General features: G+C 36.4%; 1 protein-coding gene and 1 pseudogene across 10 annotated transcripts in view; both read right to left on the bottom strand.

Annotated features, from left to right (window-relative positions):
* The window catches only part of DMD (dystrophin), a 2228404-nt gene that overhangs the window by 1395267 nt on the left and 807748 nt on the right, over positions 1-25389 (bottom strand). For all 10 annotated transcript variants that reach the window (XM_061410475.1, XM_061410469.1, XM_061410467.1 and 7 more), the window contains 4 exons: positions 20801-20971; positions 13196-13378; positions 4451-4585; positions 2702-2851 (listed from right to left, as the gene is read on the bottom strand). In XM_061410475.1, the coding sequence (XP_061266459.1) occupies positions 2702-2851; positions 4451-4585; positions 13196-13378; positions 20801-20971 (639 nt within the window). The remainder of the gene's footprint in view (positions 1-2701; positions 2852-4450; positions 4586-13195; positions 13379-20800; positions 20972-25389) is intronic.
* Positions 11677-11793, bottom strand: LOC133243639 (small nucleolar RNA U3; annotated as a pseudogene).

The following is a 25389-nucleotide window of genomic DNA, read 5'->3' as shown; positions in this document are numbered from 1 at the left end:
TTCAACAACTTCCAGATTAAGAAGTGAAGTCGCAGTTAATTTGAAAAGATGATTGGAGAGCTTTTATTCTATTATATGACTAGCTTAAAAGGAAACTTCTGAATCACCTATAAGTTCTGATTCTTTACTTTTACGCTGAGGTCACATTCCTCTCCCCTGTCCGTCATGGGATGGCATCCTCCATGAAGTACACATCTGGTTTAAATTCCTGCCATATGTGATAAATCAATGCCTAACAGATAATAAATTTGGAAGATTGTATTCCCATAAAAAAAAAAAAAATGGGCGGGAGACCTAAATAGACATTTCTCCAAAGAAGACATACAAATGGCTGACAAACACATGAGACACCCCGATTTTAACTTGTGTCTCCTCCTAACTCTTTGATCATTTCTTTTTTCTTTGTAAACACTGTTTCCTCAGCTGAAAATTTGATGTGGATGCAACTCCAAAATTCTATGTTGTTATTTTTTTTTTTTAATCTTGGCTTATCTGGGGTGATCTCCTGAACTCTATAGTTTTAATCAGTATGTAGCCTGAAAAGTTTTCCATCTTTACAACTTGTTTAAATCACTCTCTTTAACTCCAGTACTGTGCATCTCTCTTTTACGGATTAGGGAAAATCCCCACCTGGGTACTCCATAAGTACTGCAACAGATTTTGTTGCTGTTCTGCCACATAACACGCTAATCTCAGATCTCTGAGTTCACCTGAAGCTTTGGTGACCAGTACGTGCACACACTGCTAGATTCCCACCTTAAACTCCCGTATTTCTCAATTTTATGGCTCTAGGCAGCCCAGAAGTACTGGGATTTTATGCACCCAAGGGCAACCCTCCAACACAAAGGGAGGAAAATGGGTGAATAAATGTTCCAGTTTCCATTAGCCCAGTGGGACAATTCTAAGTGTGCTCTGTGACACTGGTGTGCTACATGATTTCTTTAAAGCTCCCAGTGGGACTGAGCCCAGTAACTCACAGTGGAAACTCACTCATAAAAGCATCCTATATCAGCCTTCCAAACTTTCATTCTCCATTCTCCCCATGTGCTCACTTGCCTTTCTTGGTATCCCCTCCCAAATAAACTACCAGCACCTAAGGTCTCAACTCAGGGTTTGCTTCGTGTTACTATCAAACTGAAGCATGCATACTTGGCTTAATGGGGGCAAAACATGACATATGACCTTTTACCTTCAAACTAGTTTTTTTCCTTACTTTCTCAAAGTTGTTTCTGAAAAACACCAGATAATCCATCACCTAAATCAGAAGAAACCTAGATACTTTCCTGGAATTTGCATTTTCTTTCTACATGTCACCATTGGCCTTGCCTTCAACTGAGCTAAAATATCACTTCTTACTTGGTCTGTCTGCCTACAGTCTCCCTATCTCTTATCCTCCACTCTACTCTCCATAGTCTTCGCAGAAGTTACATAATATGAGGATGGCACCTCTCTTCTCCTTCCCTCTCATATATTAAGCCCTTCAGTGGTTCCCTCAGTGCATGGTTAAGTGCATGGTTGGAGACCAGACTTTTTGGGAAGCGTCGATCTCCCTGAGCAATTTCACTGATGCCTGCTTGTTCAGGCTCACCTTCAGCCACACCCCCATTTGCATTGTGTGTTCTAGTACAACTGAATATTTCCAATTTTCTGTATGTGCTCGTGGCCACCTGTCTGTAATTGCCCTCCTATAACTGCCTATTTGGCTGTCTCCTATTCTAATTGTAAAATGTAGTTTACAACCAATCTTCTCTAGGAAAGCTACCCCAAATACCTTCCAATGCTGGCCCACATATATCTGTGTCCTTTTCTATGTCCTCTAATCCTCTGTAATCACTTTTAATGCAACATTTTGCATCCTATAAGGATATTATTTTGTTTTTATATCTTAGAACACACTAAAAAATCAATACACTTTTGCTTAATTAATCAATGTCTATAAGTAGTGAAACAGAGGAATTTTCTCTTATCATCAAACCTTCAAACAGCATCTCACATATTATAAATGCACTTAGCAATTGGATATGAAACTAAACTTCATTATGAGGTGTTTTTTCCTTTTTGACAAATAATCCATTCCTGGTTTAGGAGAGTGTATGCAAAACATTGTTTGATTCAGAGAAATATGTTATTATTTTTTCAATTTTGATTTGGAAAAACTCGTACCATGTGCATTAATTTTAAATATGAAAAGCCTTCTGTTATATATAAATAAAAACTCATATTATTTGGGAATAAACAATATCCGGTATCTTGGTTACTAATAAAATCACCTGTATTATTAACAGATACATATGGACATAACAAATATGTGTGCACATGTTTGAAGAGCGAGAAAGAGATGGGTGATGATGCCTATACATATTGGTTAATCTTGCAGAAGGAAAAAGAACTGTGGTCAGATAAGATCTGATTTTGAACACCAGATTAACTATTTACTCATGTGAAGATCTGAGCATGTTACTATACCTGGTCTCTTTCAGGATTCCTATTAAAATCCATAGTTTATAAAGGTTTTGTAAGATAAATTGATATAACACACGTGTAACTATTTCAGCCATATCTAGCACTTAATAGTTTCTACAACCTGGAAGCTGAACTAATATCTAAAGTATTCCTCATTTGCCTAAGAGGCATAAAGGTATTTGCTAGACATTTATGCAAATTAATTTTCAGATTTTTTTTTTCACTTTGCCTGCCATACCTCTTCATGTAATTCTCTCCAACGAGAATTAAATGTCTCGAGTTCTTCATTGATCAGTTCATCCATGACTCCGCCATCTGTTAGGGTCTGTGCCAATATGCGAATCTGATTCGGGTTATCTTCTGAATGTTGCATCAAATTTTCAAGTGACTGAAATAAATTTGCAATAATTACTACATCTCTTCTTTTTCTAAATTCACTGAATTAATCCAAAATGCTCAGCATCTTCTGATTTACATATAATTAAGTTATAAGCAACCTAAACCAATATTCAACTGGGATAACAAACCTGAAAGATAATTGTTACTTTAAAACTATCATGCTGCTCCATGTGAATTTTCAAGGGCTTGTGGCAGGACTATAGAATAGGGTACAGAAGAAGTGATTCATGTCCACCTGCTTCTCTGAAATTCTACTCTAAAACCTGGAGGATAAGACACTCAATTTCCCAACTTCTCTCACAGTTAGTGATGGCCAAATGACATGATTCTGACAGTGTAGACATTCAAGAGCAGAATTTCCCTTCCTACATTAAAAAAAAAGTCACAATATCTTTGGAAGAAATCCCTTTGCCCTTCATGCTTTTTCACATACATGGATTAGAGGTAAAATAGCCATCTTTGGACTGGGAGGCAATAAGAACAAGGATGAGGTGCTTCTATCTGTTGATTTGGTATGATAAGTGCATGATCACATCTTTTGTTCTGGCCGTGACTCTTTCACTAATGTGTAAGTTTGCAATTTTGTCTCATTTCGTTTGGAAGATGAATCAATGTTTGGTCATTGAACATCTCTGAATAAGACAGGGACAAAGTCTGTCTATAGTCTGTTTGAGACCGGGTCCTGTCTCATTATTCTTTGATACCTCAAAGTTTTACAATTCTCTTGAGAAAATGAAGTTGGATATAATCATGCCCAGGTTTATGCTGCAATGTATAGGATTCCAATTCTACTCAGTCAAAACCATTTTACATTTTCTTAACATTTTATTTATGTACCTTGTTTTAGCGGGTTTACAAAGGGGCTGCACCACAAATGGCTTTATACACAGTATGTATTAATAGACTAAAACTACATATTCATTACATATAAAGGATTATCCAAAAGCACAATAAAATGGATAGGACATGAATGACTGTCAGAAATTCACATAAGTCAAAGTTTATACATGCAAACTCCTTTAAATTTTACTTCTTAAAGACCTCCAAAGGAAAATCTGAAAATGTACTAATATTCTATATATAACTAAAAGGTATGAACATTTTAAAGATACATTCCCAATAACAAAGCATGCCTATTTCATACCTTGAAACATTCTGAAAGTTATAAATTTATGATTTTTAAATAATGTAAAATTATGCTCCAATTCAATGATGGTAGCTGTTAAAGTGGAAATCTTTTACATTATTATCCTGTTTAGCTCTATTCCAATGGAGCAAAATTGTGCATTCAAACAGTATCTGCAGGTCTGTAGTAGATTTAAATAGGTAAAACAAAATGTCAACATAGAACTTAGTGATATAGCAAAAGGCAAATGTCCTTTGTAAGAGGTTATTTAAATCCTCTTTAAAACCTTTAGACTGGAAGGTTCATAGTGGAATCAAAGGTTTTATCCCAAGTGCTAGGGCTGGGGAAGGCATAGCAACTCTAATATTTGTGTGGTTTTCTTTGAGTTTATTTCGTATTTGGTTCTTGACATCTTTCAATAATGCATATCAATTATCATAATTATATTAATTCACTACTTACACTGAGCACCTCGGAGATTTCCTCAGCTCCACCAGGAATATTTTCAGTAGTCTTAAGTTTCAATTCTACTTCATTTAGCCACTTATTTGCCTTTTCCAAGTATGACAATAACTCATGCCAACATGCCCAAACCTCCTGTGAAAGAAATGAAGATCATGGATGAAATGTTTTGATAGCAAAGTGAATGTGTGACTCTGGTATTTGCATTTTTAAAACTTCTAAAAATAAAACCTATTTTACACCTTTCATCTCTCCTTTGCAGTAGATCATTGAAAATGCAGCTAGTCATTTTGAGCATCTAATACATTTATAATTACAAATCATTAAGGAAAAATTGTATTACATGAATAAATTCAAGATTCAGTGATTTACTTTTTTAAATAAAAAAATCACCAACATTACAGACTGGGAAATACAAAAATAAGAGCATGCATAGAATTGCACATATAAACCTAACATCACAACAGATCAGCTACTACCACTTTCTCTGACCTCCTCTAAATTTCATCATATATAAACACCTAGATAGTTAAAAGTACAGATTTAACTATAGTGTCTTTTTAACATTATATGTTATAATTTTTTCCATATTACTAAGAAGATATAGTCTAAATAAAAATGCAATGTTTTACTTAAGTGGCTATAGTTTGGTTTCCTTAAAAATCAACACTTACTGTAAAGGTAGACTACTTTTAGTTTTGTTAGCTATTATATATATGTGTTGACCATCATCATGAATGGTCCATCACGACCATCCCTATTTCAAATTATTTCCTAATGGTATATTATAGAAATATAGATGCAAACTATCTCAAGGATATAAGTATTTTTAAATGACTCTTGATATACAGTAAAAAAAATAATATTCAAAAAGAGTCATACATGAAAAAGCAAAATTTTAAGACTGCTACCAGAAAATATAAAAGAATATTTTTTGACCTTGTGATGGGGAAGTGTATCTAAGACATTTTTTAAAAAGCTGACCATAAGAAATAGATAAATAAACTTAATAACACTAGAATTAAAACTTTCTATTCATCAATACACAAGGAAAAAATTGAAAAAGTCTCAACTTGAAGAAAACAATTGCAAAATTAGTAATAGATGAGTAATACAAAAAGAACACCAAGTCAGTTAAAAAATGAACAAATAACCTAATAGAAATTTGAAATAAAATCCTAAACCAGTATTTGAAAGAAAAAGATACATGTGTATGATAAATATTTACTAATATGTTCAGACTCATTAGTAACCAGGAGACTATATATATCAGTATTACAATGAAATATTTATTATTTTGATTAACACATGCTTAATTTGACCAATTCAATTGTGAGAGGAGATTAACACAAATTTGGATTTATTGCTGGTGGGTATGTATAGTAGAATGGCCATTTTGGAAAACAATTTATCATTCCCAGTAAGGTAAATATTCACATACGTAGCAACTCAACAACTCCACTTTTTGATACATATCTTCAGAGAAACTGGTTTGCATGTAAAACAAAGACAGTTACAAGAACATCCACTTCAGTATTTTTGTAATAACCAAAAATTAAAAATGAGGAAAAGAGCCTTAATGTCCAGTGACAAAATAATGTATACATATACCATATCATACTTCAGTTCAGTTCAGTCACTCAGTCATGTCCAACTCTTTGCAACCCCATGAATCCCAGCACGCCAGGCCTCCCTGTCCATCACCAACTCCCGGAGTTTACTCAAACTCATGTCCATCGAGTTGGTGATGCCATCCAGCCATCTCATCCTCTGTCGTCCCCTTCTCCTCCTGCCCCCAATCCCTCCCAGCATCAGAGTCTTTTCCAATGAGTCAACTCTTCCCATGAGGTGGCCAAAGTATTGGAGTTTCAGCTTTAGCATCAGTCCTTCCAATGAACATCCAGGACTGATCTGCTTTAGAATAGACTGGTTGGATCTCCTTGCAGTCCAAGGGACTCTCAAGAGTCTTCCCCAACACCACAGTTCAAAAGCATCAATTCTTCGGCGTTCAGCTTTCTTCACAGTTCAACTCTCAAATCCATACATTAACCGCTGGAAAAACCATAGCATGCTGCGATTCATGGGGTCGCAAAGAGTCGGACACGACTGAGCGACTGAACTGAATTGAACTGACTAGATGGACCTTTGTTGACAAAGTAATGCCTCTGCTTCTTAACATGCTATCTAGGTTGGTCATAACTTTCCTTCCAAGGAGTAAGCATCTTTTAATTTCATGGCTGCAATCACCATCTGCAGTGATTTCGCAGCCCCAAAAAATAAAGTCTGACACTGTTTCCACTGTTTCCCCATCTATTTGCCATAAAGTGATGGAACCAGATGCCACAATCTTGGTTTTCTGAATGTTGAGCTTTAAGCCAACTTTTTCACTCTCCTCTTTTACTTTCATTAAGAGGCTCTTTAGTTCTTCTTCACTTTCTGCCATAAGGGTGGTGCCATCTGCATATCTGAGGTTATTGACATTTCTCCCAGCAATCTTGATTCCAGCTTGTGCTTTTTCCAGCCCAGCATTTCTCATGATGTACTCTGCATATAAGTTAAATAAGCAGGGTGACAATATATAGCTTTGTCGTACTCCTTTTCCTATTTGGAACCAGTCTGTTGTTCCATGTATCATACTTGCACAGAGAATATAAAAGTGAAAATGAAAACTTCAAGGAGAACCTTATAGATGAGGCCCAGACACAAAAATGTTGGGCAAAAAAGTAAGCCCTAGTAAACAATATATTACAGGTTACCACTTTCTATAACCCTCAAAACAAGCAAATTTGAGTAGTATATTGTTGAGGCATCCACATGTGTGTGATAAAGCCCTTTTTAATAAAGACCATTTTCTGGATTAAGGTTATGTCTGCTGGTAGAAAGTAGGAAGATGCATTAGATAAAAAGAATATTTTAACAGTCATTTTCCATTAGCCTTGTTATTGTAAATACTGGGCAAATGTATAAATCTACCACTGCAATCACTACCACCTGCCCTGCTACCCCTTTGCCATCACCAAAAATAAATATAGGAAGGACATTTTATCCTAAGAGAAACTAAAAATTCTATCAGATTTCCCATATTTTCACTTTTTCTCACAGCCCTTGAAAATGATGGAGAACACTGTCTCTGAGCCTACCAATTCTTGCCTGGTAATTCATGTACAGTTTATCACAGAAAGTGTAATTAAGTATTTTGCTTTAAAAAGTGATAGAAATCTTAAATCTGGGTCACTTCCAGCTCCTGCTGGACTACAGACTATCTTCCTTCTGGGCAAATATCCCAGTGGGAAAATATAAATATCCCGTTAAATACCCAAGTGTACTTTAGAGCTTTGAAGATAAGGAGATGCGATTGGTAATGTGTCTTATTAACTTTGTTGCAGATTGAGATAATGAACTACCTTGCTGATTTAACCATCAGGATAGATGGCCTCTTGTGTCCTGAATGCATCTGAAGGGCACAGCTGGAGAAGCTAAATGTACTGACTTTACAGGTCACCTCTGCAAAATAAAATATAGTCTTGCAGCCTGAATTGGAGCTAAAAGCCACTTAGAATAATTGTTAAGCTTAACAATTTGGAACTTAACATTACTTTGAAATCACCAAAGTCAAAGTGGCTTTGAAAAAAGTACAAGAGAAAAAAGAGACTTCCATTAAAAATGGTAAATGGAGGTGATTTGGTAATCCCTTCCCACGACCTGCTTTGGTCATATTAAAATGATGCGTGTGTGCTAACTTGCTTCACTTGTGTCTGACTCTGGGATCCCATGGACTATAGCCCACCAAGCTCCTCTAGAAACAGTATTTAAAATGTATTTCAAATTCACAGCTGATTTATAAGAGAAGTATGAAAAGTCCTCAGGTAGTATAAACAGTAAATATTGGGAAACTAAGTGTAACAAAAATACTGCCATATCCGAACATAAGAGCTGGGGTACTCAAAACAAATTTCCTATGGGAAAAGACATACTGGTCTCATGCATTCCAGAGAGATGAAAAGCATAAAGCTGGGTGTCACCTATCCTGGAAACAAGAACTAAAAAATCCCCATCCATTGGGGTGTAAGAAATTAGCAAGAAAGCTGAGAATCCTTTGGATTTTGATTGGAAAATGAGTATTCACACTAAGAAAGCGAAACCCAAGTTTATATAACACATGAGGATAGAACACAACATCTCTCACACTGTGGTAGAGACGAACAGAAGACTCTTAAGGATTCTCCAATAGCCTAGCACAGAAGGAACTTCCAGTAAACTACAATTCCTATTATAGATGAGCTCACAAACACAAAATTACAAATCACATGATAAAACTCACTATTTTAGATGTAACAAATAGTAGAACCCATCCATTGTGATAAGGGATAATAGATTCATTCAAAGAATTTTACATTTAAGAAGTTTAGCTTGGTGATAAAATTTGCCAGTAGGATCTACTTTTCTTGAGACTAACAACCAGAATTCATACTTAAGAACATTCCACGTTCACAAAACTTTTGCTAGATGTTTCTACAAGCTCTCATTAGACAGAGAGAGAGGGCTCTAATGGGCAGGGACTGTGGGAACAAAAAAAAAAGAGGTGAATATGAAAAGTTAGGCAATTCTTTTTTGCCTTTTTATGAGGATGTTTAGAAACTCATCTGGTCCCTTTCCAAGATATAAAAGAGCACTGTTCTTCAAGTGTGTGCAAATATTCAGAAGGGAATGGCTGACATGCATGCCCTATTGAACTGCTGGTATGGACAAAAAGGAATCAAGGATAAATCTTTCACGTTCCTCATTCCTAAGAGTTATGCAATATGGGACCTGCCAGTGCCCACAGGCTGGTTTAGGAGGTAGTGGGTAAGATTCCAGGATATCACAAAAGCCTGAGTAAAAAGGGTTTAACTTTCTCTGTATTATAAGGCTACTGGCAAGAGTCAGCTTGAAATTCCTGTTGAAGTTTCCAAGGTTATCATGTATGCTCAGGAAATATTTTTTCAGGTTCAAAGTTCATATGAACAAGGCCAACTGGGCTCTCCATCAGAGCACAAGACTATAGAGAACAAGCCAGATCAGTAGTGATACCCTATAGAGTCTGGTGAAAACAGACACATCATCACAGATGTGTGTGGGCATTAACAAAATGTTAATAGCAATTGCACCCAGCCAAGAAAAGAAGACCAGATAAAGGGTGCATTTTTCCTTCCTTATCCTCCCATATACAAAAATTAGAAGATTATTATCCAGAAATTGAGATAAAGGAACTGTAAGCTCATTTTTTTTTCTCACTTCACCTGTGTATAAATTACTGAATCCACAGGATTAAATTGTTGGAAGATTTTAATAAAGTATGAGATAAAAATTTATCAGACTAAATTTTAATAACTAAAAGTAAATGAAAACAGATGGTATCAGACTGAAATGCTGTTTAAAAAGCCAACTATAGGCCTAAATGGAGTTTAACCTGGTTGGTTTTAGTTATAGGACTAACAAAACTGTTTCATGCTTAATACTCATTAAGTTGAGGCTTCTCAACCAAATATATTGCTTAAATCATTTCAAGGAAAAAACAGAGATAATTACACAAAAGCTGAAGATGGTAGAAAAGAAGATTTGCCAAACAAGTAAGTAAAACCTTGAGAAATGGAAAATATGGCCCTTGGAAAAAAATACACACACACACACACACAGATAGATATGTATACAGATAGAGATGAATATATTTATATATCAAAGATTAAGTTATGCCTTAGGCAGTTGAAGAGAGAATTTGAGAACTGGAAGATAGATTTTAGAAAATTACCCAGAACCAAAGAAATTATAGAAATACAGAAAATATTAAAGAGAAATCAAGAATCAGAATACAGGATGGGGCGATTCTTAATAGATCTAATAAAGGTTCTCCTAGGAAGGAATGGAGAGACTGGGAGAAAGAAAATCTCTCTCCAAAACTTTTGGAAACCACCAAAAAGAGAAATAATCTTTCTGTTCTTATAAATATCACTGTGTGATAAAATGAAAGCAAATTATACATAGAAAAATAGACTAAAACTGCAAAGCATCAAAGACAAAGAGAAAATGAAAACATACCAAAGAAAACTGAAAATAAATAATAATTTGGCAGCAGATTTCTTGACAGCAAGACATTTCAGAAGAAAATAGAATAACATTTTTCAGGGTTGTAAAAAATAACTCTCTGAGTATAATTATATGCTCAGCTAGGCTATTTCTCAACACTTAGGGGGCAAAAAGATATTTTTAGTCATATAAAATCTGAGAGCACTTGCTAATCACACTCAATGAAAGAGCAGAAGCAAAAGAAATATACAAAAAAGGAAAAAGTATCACAGAAATTGGTAAAATAGTGGTGGCAAATTTAAACAAATAATAATTTCAAAAGCACAGTGGCAATGACACTGATAATTTAGGGGAATAAGAAATGAGGTACAACAATAATATGGAAGATGGGAAGTCAATTCAGAGTTAAATGATTCTAGTGGTTCTGCCATATCATTGTTAGAGAGGTGCACAGAAATATTTATTACTGGTGGATACTGTGATCAAGGTATTCAAGATAATAATTAAGGGTCCCATTAAAATAAAATCAATAGTATATGTATTCCAAACTACTGGAGAAGGAATAAAGACAGGCTAAATAATTTGATAACTTTAATACAAAGAAGAAACTTTAGAAGTGTCATTACAGATGAGAAATTAGAGGATAATTCATTAAAAAATATTGAAAACATTGTTCTTAATACAAAAATAAAATATTTCTTTGGAAAACATACCCCAAAACAGATTCATGGAGGAGTAGCATATTTTTAAGTGAACAACTTGAATAATACAAAGCAAAGAACAATGAAGATGTAAGGAAAATAAGAACTTAAGAAAATAATATTAAAATGTTTTATTTGACTACTATCAGAAAGCAACTTCCTAGATATAAAAAGCCCTTCTCTCATATAACCAAATAGTGAATCAGTTCTGATTTCCTGGAAACTATCAGTGTCATCTTTTCCCCTCCCATTCTTTATTTTCTGTAGCACTGACATAGCATGAATCGAAGAGATTTTCCTTTATATCCTCAGCAGCTATAATAGTTCCTGGAAACTATTAAGGCACTAGTCAAGTGTATGAGGAGTAAATTGGATAAAAAATGAACAAGGACTGATAAATGAAGAAGGAAGTAGAACTGATAGTGGAGAAACCTGGGAGTTGTAATATTGGAAATCTTGAGTACAGAGCAAAAGATATTTTTTTAATATTTTTAAAGGTCTACTTTACTGGTGTTCTACACGTTAAGAGGAACTTCTCTAGTAATGAACTATAGAAATGATCTCTGAAAGTATACCCTGAATATTCACTGGAAGGACTGATGTTGAAGCTCCAGTACTTTGGCTACCTGATGCGAAGAGCTGACTCAGTGGAAAAGACCCTGATGCTGGGAAATACTGAAGACAGTACGGGAAAAGGACGATAAAGGAAGAGATGGTTGGATGGCATCACTGACTCAATGGACATGAGTTTGCTCCAGGAGATGGTGAAGGACAGGGAAGCCTGGTCTGCTGCAGTACATGGAGTCATAAACAGTCAGACAGGACTTAGCAAGTGAAAAACAGCAACTCTACAGGTATAACTTATTGCTGTTGTTTAGTGGCTAAGTTGTGTCCAACTCTTTTGTGACCCTATGGACTCTAGCCTGCAAGGTTCCTCTGTCCATGGGATTTTCCAGGCAAGAATACTGGAGTGGGTTGCCATTTCCTTCTCCAGGGGATCTTACAACCCAGGGATCAAACCCCTGTCACCAGAATTGGCAGGCAGATTCTTTACCACTGAGCCACCTGGGAAGCCCATGACTTGTATCTGGTCTCTAAATATAAAAAAGCTCCATAAACAATCATGTTTTTCAAAAATAAGGTATACCTGGGTTCTTTATCAATAATATGCACAAAGATGATTCAGTTTGTGCAGAAGTTGGCTTAGTTTAAAGCCCAACTAGTTGCTGTATCTGGTAGCATCAGCATTTGATAGCAGGTTAAGTTTTCTGCTACTTGGCAATATACCCATTGTTAGTAAACAATACTTTCAGAGGGAGAATCATAGATTGTTTTGATACAGTTACATGGTTGGTAATCAATTGAGACACCAGTTTCTATTGGCTTGCTAAAAAGTTCATTTGGGTACATCCATTATAGCTTATAGAAAAACCCAAATGAACTTCTTGGCAAACCCAATATAAATTTTGAGAAAACTTTTTCATGGGATTTTGTGATCTAATAATTGTCATAATAAAAAGATCTAGACAGGGAGCAGCTCACATTTATTGAGTGCTAGGCTAAATACTTTTTTTCCCCTTTTAATTGGAAGATAATTGCTTTACAACGTTCTGTTGGTTTCTGCCATACAGCAATGCAAACCAGTCATAGTTATATAAACATACACACACACACACACACACACACACACATAACCTTTCCCTCTTCAGCCTCCCTCTGTACTTTAAACAGAATAACAGTTAATTTAATTTTCTCAACATCCTTTGATTTTTAAGTCCTTTTTACAGATATGAAATAGGATTATAAACGTTAAGCAAATGGCCCCCAGTAGCTAATTTGTAAGTTAGCCTGACTGAGGAATTTGAGCCTAAGTAGTCCTTAAACTAGAGATCATGTTCTTAATCATTATAAGATTAAGAATTTCACATACAACCATAAGTTAGCATGTAGTAATTGATAAAGGTCAAGAAAAGTGACTGACTTCTAACGTCTTGCATTTTCCATTCAGCCTGGTGCAGAGCCACTGGTAGTTGGTGGTCAGAGTGTCCAGTTCCTTTCTTAAGGCCTCTTGTGCTGCAGGTGGAGCTTGAGCTATGACACTGTTCACGGACTCAGTGAGGAGCTGCACTTTTGCTTCTTTTTGCTGGGCCTCTTCTTTAGCTCTCTGAAAAAAAAAATGCTCTCTTAATAGCAAGGCAATGATTTGACTTCTAAGATGCATTTCTATGTATAATAATTTTTCTTCCTTGTAACAGCTCCATTAGAATGAGATTAATAAAAATAAATCCAATACTGACTCCAATCACTTCCATAAATTTAAGTTTGGTTACAATTGGAAACTCGCAGGAAAAATATACTCAGAATATAACGGATCTTTAATCAGAATAGTTTGAACAGTAGTCTGTATGCAGATGTGTATTTGTGGAGAATACATACACACACACAGATATCCACACACACAAAATAAGCAAGAAATGAATATTTCAATGCTAACTAGGTTCAAAAAATCTCATAGACCAGAACTGAAACCACTTATAAATTACTCAGATGGATGAATAATGAAATCAGTACAAATATCATTATTTAAATCAAAAGATAATTAACAGAAATAAGCCTTCTTAATGCTATATTTGGGAACATATTATAACAGAAAAGTGTTAAGTAACTGAAAGCAAGTAAGAGAAAGATCAGATACTTCCCTATCCTGGTTAGTCAGTCACTGCTGTATCTTTATCAATTATATGTTCAGTATCACTCTAGTCTTCTCTCCTTCCAGGAAAAATGTATTAAGATACCCAGTATAGAGTTACTCCTACTTGGTGACAACATGAAATCCAAAGCAAAGCCCTTAAATGCTCCCTTAAATCATCGAACATAAATCCAAATCCTACAACAGGTTTGAATACCCTCTTACTCATATAGCTCACGGTGGCCTATGGTATGTACTCGCCTTCACTGCCAAAGTAATCAACTCAACTTGTACAACTACAGAGTGTTGTTCTGTGTGTTACTGTGAAGGTCAACCTTGAGATGAGCTTTCAAGCGTAAGTCATTTATGTGTGATGTGAAGGAAATAGTGGTAGGGAGGTGGGGAATGGAAAAAAGAATGGAGATTGTAAGGGTATACTTATTAAACCCAGCAACTGCTGCTGGTGACAAGTTTAATTCTGCTAGGAAGGTCTACGAAACAGGTGTACGTGTGTGTGTGTGTGTTCAGTTGTTCAGTCATGTCCAACTCTTTGTGACCCCATGGACTGTAGCCTGCTGGGCTCCTCTGTCCATGGGATTTTCCTGGCAAGAATATTGGAGTGGATTTCCATTTCCTTCTCCAGGGGATCTTCCCGACCTAGAGATCAAACCCACATCTTCCTGCATTGGTAGGCAGATTCTTTACCACTGAGCCACGTGGGAAGCACAGGAAACACATGGCTGAGGTTTATCCCACTCAAGGGTGAGGACACTGAGAAATTCACACACCATCTCCCATCATTGGTTGAACACTGTTGGGGAAATGTTAATTTCCCGGTATGCGAAGCCAGACTCAGGTGGAAAAAGCGGGATTCGGTGGCCTCAGAAGCCCTCAGGTAAAGAAATTCAGGTTCTTGCAGGTAAATGGACAAACTCAACTATAAAATGCCTTTCAACATGATCCTGTTATGTCTTTGGATTTAGGCCCATAATGCCTTAAAATGTATAAAATATGATGGCAAATGCAAGCTCTTTTGACTATTAAATGATTTCCTTCACTGATTTTAATCAATTGAAATTTTATTTCAAAATTCTAAAATAAATCTGTTTTTTGACACTGAGCATGGGATTTGTTTGACACAAATATTTTGGCTATTGTAACTTTATTATTAAAAAGACTTTGAGAAATATTAATCACTTAGTGTGTGCTCCTGTGTGCCATGACATGTTATATGTGTGAACTCACTGGATCTTTAACAAAATCGTGTGAAATGAGTTTTGTTTCCTTTATGTTATACACCCAAGAACTGAGGTTCAGTGAGTTTAAAGTACATCATCCTGGGAGTTGCATGTCTTCTTTCACACAGCTTGTCTTAAGCCCATCTCAAATCCTCCATGAGGAGGAGAAGCATGATCCAGTGTATCCAGTGAATGAAATTACAATTTATACAAGTTATGAACAACACACACAACTATCAAAAATGCATAATGCGAAGTATATCCCCTTGCTATTTAGATGCTCATAAATTTTTTTTAAAAATCAGTTTTATAATTTCAAAAGGTTCACAGAAGAAAGATATGAGAAAAGGAGATCATGAACAATTTCTCCACTGTACTTAGGCTTGAAAGCTCATCTCAAGGTTAGTCTTCATAGTAACCCACAGCAACACTCCCACAGTTGAATCAGCTGAGTTTATTACTTTTGGTAATGATGGAGAATACACACCATGGGCAACCATGGGTTATATGATTAAGAAGGTATTCAAATGTGTTGTAGGATTTGGATTTGAGTTTGATGATTTCTACATTTTAAAGACAGAAAACTAAATGGCATAGTTTAGGCATAATCCTCCTCACAAGTGGTAGCTTTTGTTCCATATATATTTTTTTAAGATTTATTTATTTTCGCTGTGGTGGGTTTTCATTGCTGCACGTGGGCTTTCCCTAGTTGCAACAGGCGGACTTTTCATTGTGATGGCTTCTCTTGTTGTGCAGCACAGGTTCTAGGCACATGGGCTTCAGTAGAAACAGTGCATGCACTCAGTAGTTGCAGCTCGTGGGTTCTAGAGTGCTGACTCAGTAGTGTGTTATATGGGCTAAGGTGCTCCATGGCATATGGCATCTTCACAGACAAAGGATCAAACCTGTGTCCCTTGCATTGCAAGGCAGATTCTTAACCACTGAACCACCAGGGAAGTCCCCTGTTCCACATATTTCTATGAAGCTAACCATCATAAGCTTGGACACCTTTCATTGCCCGTATCTTGAACCAGCAGTTCTCTAAGTATGGTTCCTTGGGACCACCAAACTTACTCCTGGGCATGACCTGGAAACGTATTTACAAATTAAAATTCTCAGGGTCCAGCCTAGATTCACTAAATCAGAAATCCTAGGGTTGGCCATATAACTCTGTTTTAATAGCCTTCCAAGTGATTCTGATGCTCACTTCATTGTGAGAATCGTTGCTCTAGCCTGTTCCCCATAGAATGAGAACAGAAAATACATGTATATTAAGTGAAGGTATTTTAAAGAGACCAGAATACCAGACTATCTTACTTGCCTCCTGAGAAATCTGTATGCTGGTCAAGAAGCAACAGTTAGAACCAGACATGGAACAATGAACAGGTTCTATATTGGGAAAGGAGTATGTCAAGGCTGTATATGGTCACCCTGCTTATTTAACTTATATGCAGAGTACATCAATCAAAATGCCAGGCTGGATGAAGCATAAGCTGAAATCAAGATTGCTGGAAGAAATATCAGTAACCTCAGATATGCAGATGACACCACCCTTATGGCAGAAAGAGAAGAAGAACTAAAGAGCCTCTTGATGAAGGTGAAAGTGTAGAGCGAAAAAGCTGGCTTAAAAGTCAACATTCAAAAAGTTAAGATCATGGCAGCCGGTCCCATCACTTCATGGGAAATAGATGGGGAAACAATGCAACAATGACAGATTTTATTTTGGGGGCTCTAAAATCACTGCAGATGGTGACTGCAGCCATGAAATTAAAAGACACTTGGTCCTTGGAAGAAAAGCTATGACCAAACATAGACAGCATATTAAAAATCAGAGACATTACTTCGCCAACACAGGTCCATCTAGTCAGTGCTATGGTTTTTCCAGTAGTCATGTATGGATGTGAGAGTTGGACCTTAAAGAAGGCTGAGTGCTGAACAATTGATGCTTTTGAACTGTGGTGTTGGAGAAGACCCTTGAGAGTCCCTTGGTCTGCAAGGAGATTCAACCAGTCAGTCAATCCTAAAGGAAATCAGTGCTGAATATTCATTGGAAGGAATGATGCTGAAGTTGAAGCTCAAATACTTTGGCCACTTGATGTGAAGAACTGACTCATTGGAAAAGACTGATGCCAGGAAAGATTGAAGGCAGGAGGAGAAGGGGACAAAAGAGGTTGAGATGGTTAGATGGCATCACCAACTTGATGGACATGAGTTTGAGCAAGCTCCAGGAGTTGGTGATGAACAAGGAAGCCTGGCGTGCTGCGGTCCATGGGGTCACAAAGAGTTGGACACAAATGAGCAACTGAATTGAAGTCCAGGTAACCCTAGGACTGGAGTTAACACGGTGTAAAAAAAAAAAGAAAAAGAAAATAGTGAAAAACTGAAATTCCAGAATTTTTTTAAAAGGGATTTATATAAAATTTCAAATTAGACTTACTGCAGGCCTTCTAAAGACATTTGGAATAAGATGTTTCTAATCCAACTTGCCTTGTCTCTTTGATGCTAATATAAAAAAAATTGTTTACAGAGAAAAAAGTAAAAAACAGGATTATCAAGTAAAATACAGGAGCAGAAAGTAAAGAAAAAGAAGAAAGTCTCTACTTTTTATCTGAGTATATTGAGGAGAGATGCCAGAGTAGGTGTATCACTCTCTTCCAGCAATAAAGATAAATGTGCTCTCAACACGAGCACAGGTGAAGGCCTGGACAAGGCTCTATCGCTCCCTTTTGTGTCGGGGACAGACAAAGCGATTACCTTGACTGGCAGACAGAAGACCAGAAAACGCCAACTCCCTTTGCTGCTACTGGCCCAGGCTGTCTGAGCTGCTTCTCTTTTCATTATTATGCTCATAATGCACCAATGTTGTAGCTAGATCAGTTTTTTAAACATGCAAATCAATGTGGACTGTGGGGCTGGGCCACTCATGTCAGGGATTTTTTATAAATTAGTTTTAAATTTGAGACAGTCTACTCTCCTGTACTGGAAAAGAAAAAGGGATCTGACTGAACAGTTAGCCAGATAAGCAAAGGGTTCAAAGAATGAGGGAAGAGGGCCAGAGACAAACACAGGAACTGGGAGAAACAGAACAGCTGAATGCACGCTGACTGCTGATTATCTACTTTGAGACCTGAAGCAGTGGCTACACAGCACAGGAAGTGATGGTAAGAACAGCCATGAAAGGCTGAGATGTGAAGGCAAAGGCAATGGGGAGGCACATGCTTTATACAACAGTATGGAATGGAATGGAATGGCATATGATAGAGTGGCTTAGAAAGGAATAGGGATAGAGGGAAATATATTCAGATAAAGCCTATGACTAGGAGTAAACTCGGAGAAGGCAATGGCACCCCACTCCAGTACTCTTGCCTGGAGAATCCCATGGACAGAGGAGCCTGGTAGGCTGCAGTCCATGGGGTTGCTAGGAGTCGGACACGACTGAGCGACTTCACTTTCACTTTTCACTTTCATGCATTGGAGAAGGAAATGGCAACCCACTCCAGTGTTCTTGCCTGGAGAATCCCAGGGACGGGGAGCCTGGTGGGCTGCCATCTATGGGGTCGCACAGAGTCGGACACGACTGAAGCGACTTAGCAGCAGCAGGAGTAAACTATTAGACCTATCTAGGAATATCTGTTTTCTGACCCCCAAAGAGAAGCGTAAACAAGTTTCCTTTCAAAGTACACTCCAGCTCTCATATTCTGTAATGATGTAACTTCTCTCATGGTGACCTCCCCACAGTCAAACCTAAAATAATTATAGACCTCCTGACAGCTCTGCCATTTCACTTAGAATGAAAACCCCTCCATGTCCCGCAAATCTGCTGTGTCAGCAGATACCTACTTTGCCTCTCCAAATCATCTCAGGTCATTTGTGCTGTTTTCCTCTCTTCAGGTAGGTGGGCTTCATTCTCTTCCCAGATAGCCTTAGGGTCTTTGCAGGAACTCTTCCCTCTGACTGGAATGTGCCCCGATAATACTTCTGTAAGGCTGCCTTTTTCTTATGATTCGTATCTCATTTTGTTTATAATTCCTCACAAATACCCTACATATCAACCCTTTGTAAAACAGCATCTCACCACCCTCAACTCCCAACTAGACTCTATGATTTATTTCACAACACTGGCTTATTTTTAGGCAAATTCTCATGATCTCAAATGAGTTTATTTCTCCATTCTTTGCCTGCCCTGTCACCAATGAGAATGCAAATTCTAAGAAGTCAGGTGGCTTTTATGTATTGCTCACTACTATATTCTATGTCTAGAAGGGTGTTTGACACAGTAAGTATACAATATTTCTTGATAAATGAATGAATTCATGAATTTATGAATATTTCATGATAAATGATGTACGATATTAGATGAGACTGATTTTCCAGCTTTTAATATTCTAGACACTATTACTGTTTCCAAAATATAGTCATTCTTCTATATTTCAATTTTATTTTCTACATGTAACTAAAACCATAATATACCTCTAATAGTTAAACATCTGAGTTTAAGTATCTGTAAAATACAGTTAAACATCTGTACTCACTTCATGTCAGTACATTCTGCTCTTAATTACAATATTCACTGGATAATCTTATAAACTATATAATAAAGTACATATAATTAATTTCTTACCTTGCAGCAATAATAAAAATCATAATAATAATTAACTAGTTTGGGGCATCTATTTTGTGTATTACATTAGAACTTCCATGTTTCATCTTTCACATGATTCTGAAAAGCAGGTATTTTGATATCCAGATTACAAGGGAATGATTTTTCACTGGGTTTTTGTGACTTACCCAAGTTTACACATTTCGGAAGGGGTCAAAGCAGGTTTTAAACCCAAGTGTTTGGCTCTAAAATGATTTTGCTCTGTCATGAGGCTTCAAACCAAACAAATATCTATTAATAGTTCACCTAGGCTAATGTTAAATAATATGTTATTGCTACTACATGAAGATAATATTTATCATTATAGCTGAAAATCATTGAGTGCTCACTCTGAGTTAGGTGATTTACTTACATGCAAGTTTTATTTTTCAGTTCATACTTTCAAGTTATGAAATGAGATGATTTACCCATGAAAAAATAAGAGGATTATACTGACTACTGAGTTGCCCAGGGCCATACTACAATGCCATTGTGTAGATTCAATTACCTGGCTTCACCTACAAGACCTAGCTATATGCCAGTTTCCTTGGTCCTAAATCAATGTTATTTATTTTATCTTACTGTTTCAAGAGAAGCTCATGTAAATACAGTCCTTTTACCCATATTAAAGACCAGCAGCTGAAATATTTAGTACTGCCAAATTGTAAGAAACCCCTTAAAACACCAAATTAACAAAGCCTATTGACATTTTCAACTGTCATTTCACCAACACTTTGACACTTTTCCAGTTTGAATTTGCATCAGCTAGAAACATCTGATGAGTAGCTGAGTCTAATCTCTTAATAGTACATAATTTCAAGGGGAAAATGTTCCAAACTGTGATTATCAATATTTATGTTTTGACCACAATACATAAAATTAATAAATAAAAAGTTTAAGCATTCTATACAATGCATATCAAAGTTGAAGCTAAATTAATCAAAAAGCAACCTCTATTACTAAACCAAGAAAAGAGTAGACTGTGCAGAATCACAATTTGTTTTATCTGGTTTCTTTTACCTTCATCTCTTCAACTGCTGTCTGTAATTCATCTGGGGTTTTATATTCAAAATCTCTCTCTAGGTATTCTTCTTCGGCTTGTGTCATCCATTCATGCATCTCTGACAAATCTTTCTGAAGGCTTACAGTTTTATCCAAACCTCCCTTTAAGGCCTCCTTTCTGGCATAGACCTTCCATAAAACAAACCAATAAGTAAAGCATGAATATTGAAAGTCATAAAACATTATCATTATACTAGTATTGACGAGTCTGTAAATAATAGAAAGCTTGGAAAAGATGAAGCCAGAAGTAAATAGCTTACATGAATGAGGAAAATAACTCATGGCAATTGGATACACTTAATTTCCCATAAGTGTTAAAATAAGATATAAGCATTTACTTGACATAATGAACAGATTCCCCTAAGACCACAATTTAGCTGTTGTATACGGTAATTCATTTCTGCAAATGGAGAGTAAAGAAAAACATTTTTTCATGATATGTTTCAGTTGGAAAACTGAATTTATTGGCATACATAGAAGTAGAAATTCTTTGTACTCTTTGATGCTGTTTTACAATTTCAAATATCCTGCTGCTGCTAAGTCACTTCAGTCGTGTCCGACTCTGTGCAACCCCATAGATGGCAGCCCACCAGGCCCTGCCGTCCCTGGGATTCTCCAGGCAAGAACACTGGAGTGGGTTGCCATTTCCTTCTCCAATGCATGAAAGTGAAAAGTGAAAGTGAAGTCGCTCAGTCGTGTCTGACTCTGAGCGACCCCATGGACTGCAGCCTACCAGGCTCCTCCGTCCATGGGATTTTCCAGGCAAGAGTACTAGGAACTTAGTAATCATATACCTATAGAAAACTCTCATAAAAAAGGAAAATGAATAAAAGATACAGTCATGTAATTCACAGAAATAAAATTAAAATGAGGCCATATATATGTGAAAATTTGCTCAGTATCATTAATAGTTAAATAATAGCAAATGAAGTTAAATTACTGTATTTTCAAATATGAGATTAGAAAAAAGACTAATTAGAATGTCAAGTTTGAGCAGGGATGTGGGAAAACAAAGGTTTCATAGCTGTTTAGGGAAATATACACCACAGTAAAAGCTTTTAGACAGTAAACTGGCAAAATGCATTCAATGCCTTAATGTTCATCAATTTGAGCCTGTTCTTCCACATATAAAACGATGTGTCCATAGTTGCATGTACAATATTCAATTCAGCTTTGAAGACAGCAACATATTGAAAACAAACCCAAAGGTGCTTTCATGGAAGATCAGTTAAATAAATAGTGGGATACACATGTACACACACAGAATGGGGTACCAATGAGCACTGACACATCTGTTCTGAAGTGAAAACTGTCTAGTATATAATTTTACATTAAAAAAGGTGTAAAAAAGCATGTGTAATAGGAGACTCTTGCTTTATAAAGTCTCATATGTTTCTGAAATACTAATTTATAACAGAATTTATTATTTATTAACTAGAAAGATAGCAAAACTTAAAATACCCAAGAGATCATGCATGTTAATAGCTTATACAACGTACTCTGCTGTAACACACTGAGGGAAAATTTCAATTTAGTATTAGGATTACAATATATAATGCATCTCTTTTACTTTAAAAAATAACTCTACTCAAATGATGTTATTCTTCTCTCTGGGATTAAGTAGAATGCATCTTTTAAATAATACAGCTGTAATTTAAAGTCTTAATATAAAAGGCATAGTTTTAATAAAACAACATTTTCATGGTACTTTACCAAATATAAAATATATGCAGTACCATGTTCATGTTAATTTTTCTTATACTTTACAATTACCTGAAGCCTAATGTAGTTAAATTAAAGCTACTTAAATACTTTACTCTCCTAGGAGACTGTAGAACTTGATCTATTGAAATGTAAGCGTATGTTTCATTATAACAGCTAGAACCACATATCTAACAATTATACTAAAGTACAAAGATGATTTTGCATAGTCAATGAACCTATAACAAGCCCAAGTAAACAAGCTGTTAAATTTCTACTTGATATGCTGCTATAATCTTTGGAGGCAGCTGGCACAGTGGCAATAATATTAGAATGACTAACAAAACTTAGCCAAAGACTTGTAGCAAAAAACTATATATATAACGGATGCTATAAAACGAAACCAGAAGAAAGGGATCAGGAGTGATTTTAAAATGAAAGAAAAGCAGGAAGTCATTTTGAAGTGACAGAACGAGTACACTGGAAAGAATACCAGCTTTGGAATCAGGATACCTGGATTCAATCAATCACTAACAAGCTAAGTGAATCTGGAAACATCACTCCATTTATCTGCACTTCTTAACTAACCTAAAAGTTGGACTAGATGATTTCCAAGGTCTTTTCTAAATTTAACATTCTGCTCTACAACTGATCAGAAAGAGATTAATTTTTTGTGGTTTCACATTTTAGAAAGATTTCTGTGAAAAGGTTGAAGTTAAAATCATACTTTCTCCTTCACCTTTATTACCTGAGTGATGCCAACTGTCTAGCCTGAAATTGCCCAATCCACCCCTGCAGTTTCAGCAGATTACTCTGCATCAACCGCTTTATAAAACAGGAAGTTCTTCATGTTTCCTGTTCCAGAATTTGTAAATCTAACATTAAGCATTGCCTGACCCCACTCTACGCCCCCTGAACCTTTGTTAAGATACAATTGACATAAAAACACTGTTTAAGGTACATACACCATTGTGAAATGATTACAACTGGATTAGTCAATGCCTTCATCATCACACATGATTATCATTTTTCTTTTTATTATGAAAACATTAAAGATTTACTCTCCCAGCAAGGTTCATATGTAAATAAATTATAAAATACTGTATATAATATAGAATTGTCAGCTATAGTCACCATACTGTAAATGTGCTGTGTGTGTGCTTAGTCACTCAGGTGTGTCTGACTCTTTGCCCATGGACTGTAGCCTGCCAGGCTCCACTGTCCGTGGAATCTGAGATCCCAAGAACTCCCTCATCATAAATGAGAAGCCTGTACCACTTAACCAGAATCTCTTTATCTCTCTCACTCTCTGAGCCCTAGTATCCATTCTACTCTCTTGAGTTTGGCTTTTTTAGATCCCATGTTTAATTGAGATAAGACTGTATTTGTTTTTTTCTATCTGATTTATTTCACCTAATATAATACCCTCAAGTTTCATCCAGGTTGTTGCAAATCACAGGCTTTCCTTCTTTCTCAGAATAATACTCCTTTGTCTATATGTATGTGTGTATCCATGTATGTACACACACACACACACACACACACACACATAATCTTCTTTATGTGTTTCTCCCTGATTAGCACTTAGGTTGTCTTCTTGTCTTGGCTATTGTGAGTAATGCTGCAATGAATTTAGGTGTACAGACATCTCTTTGAGAAATTCTGATTTTGTTTCCTTTGGAAATACACCCAGAAGTGGAAGTGCTAGATCCTCAGGCAGCTCTATTTTAATTCTGAGGAATCTCCATACAGGCTGCACAGTGGCTGCATTGTGTGTATGCTGGAGACTGCAGGGCAGGATGCTTAAGGGTGAAATTATAAAGATGTTACTGGTAGAGACATTGTCTGGGTTATGAAGCTGGGAGTGTGTGTCTGAGGCAGGGTAGAAGATGAAAATCACTGGAGTGGGTATTAAGTAACCAAGGGCTCAGGAATGGGAAGAACCATCTAAGAAGATATTGAAATCACCCAGAATTAGGACAGGAGTAACCGTGAGTTAGGTGTTAAAATACATAAGAAATGAGGCAGAGTGACCTGGGGGTCTGTGGATGACTGAACCCAAAAGATGCACTGAATCAGAGAAAGATAATGATCTGCAAGGTGCCAGAATGGCACCCGCCTTGCCACTCAATCCAGTGTTTCTTGGTAACTCTAAGTTTATAGTCACCAATAATTAAAAAATATATCTATACATTATTTAGAAATTACACATATTTTATAATTTTATATAGGCAGCTTTATGTCTATTTCATCTCTCCTTGTTTATTTTATTGAACAAGTATTACATAATGGTTACTCTGTGCTAGATATAGATCTACACACCTTATACACACAGACTCATTTAACTATAGAAGAATGTTAAAATTCTTATAAAGTAAGTAGTAATATCATCACACTGTAAAGACTGGGAAACTGAAGTGCAGAGATAAAGCGACTTTTCCAGGCTCACAGAGGTAGCTTATGGTGGGGCAAGATCTCAACCCAGGCAACCTGCTTCCAGAGTCTCTGCCCATACACATTGTTTGCCTATCCATCCACAAGGAAGTCTTGCCCATCCATAAGAGTTCTTATTTCATCTAATTTAGCAAAAAATTCAGAGGGAGGGTGGGTCTGACAAATTCTTTCATTGTCAGATAGGAGTTACATAGATGTTATCTTTATTTCTGTGTATATAGTTCATATGCTCAGTTTAAATACCCCACTTGAATTCCAGATGCATTTTGACTGTATACTCCTCCAAAATAAACATGACCAAAGTAGAAGCACTGATCATTCTACCAAACTGGTCAATTATGTTTCTCCCTTCAGTTCAGTTCAGTTCAGTCGCTCAGTTGTGTCCGACTCTT

Source organism: Bos javanicus, chromosome X, assembly GCF_032452875.1.
Source record: "Bos javanicus breed banteng chromosome X, ARS-OSU_banteng_1.0, whole genome shotgun sequence".
NCBI classification, from domain to species: domain Eukaryota; kingdom Metazoa; phylum Chordata; class Mammalia; order Artiodactyla; family Bovidae; genus Bos; species Bos javanicus.
Note: the sequence above shows the minus strand (reverse complement) of the source record. Positions and strands in the feature narration are given on the sequence as shown.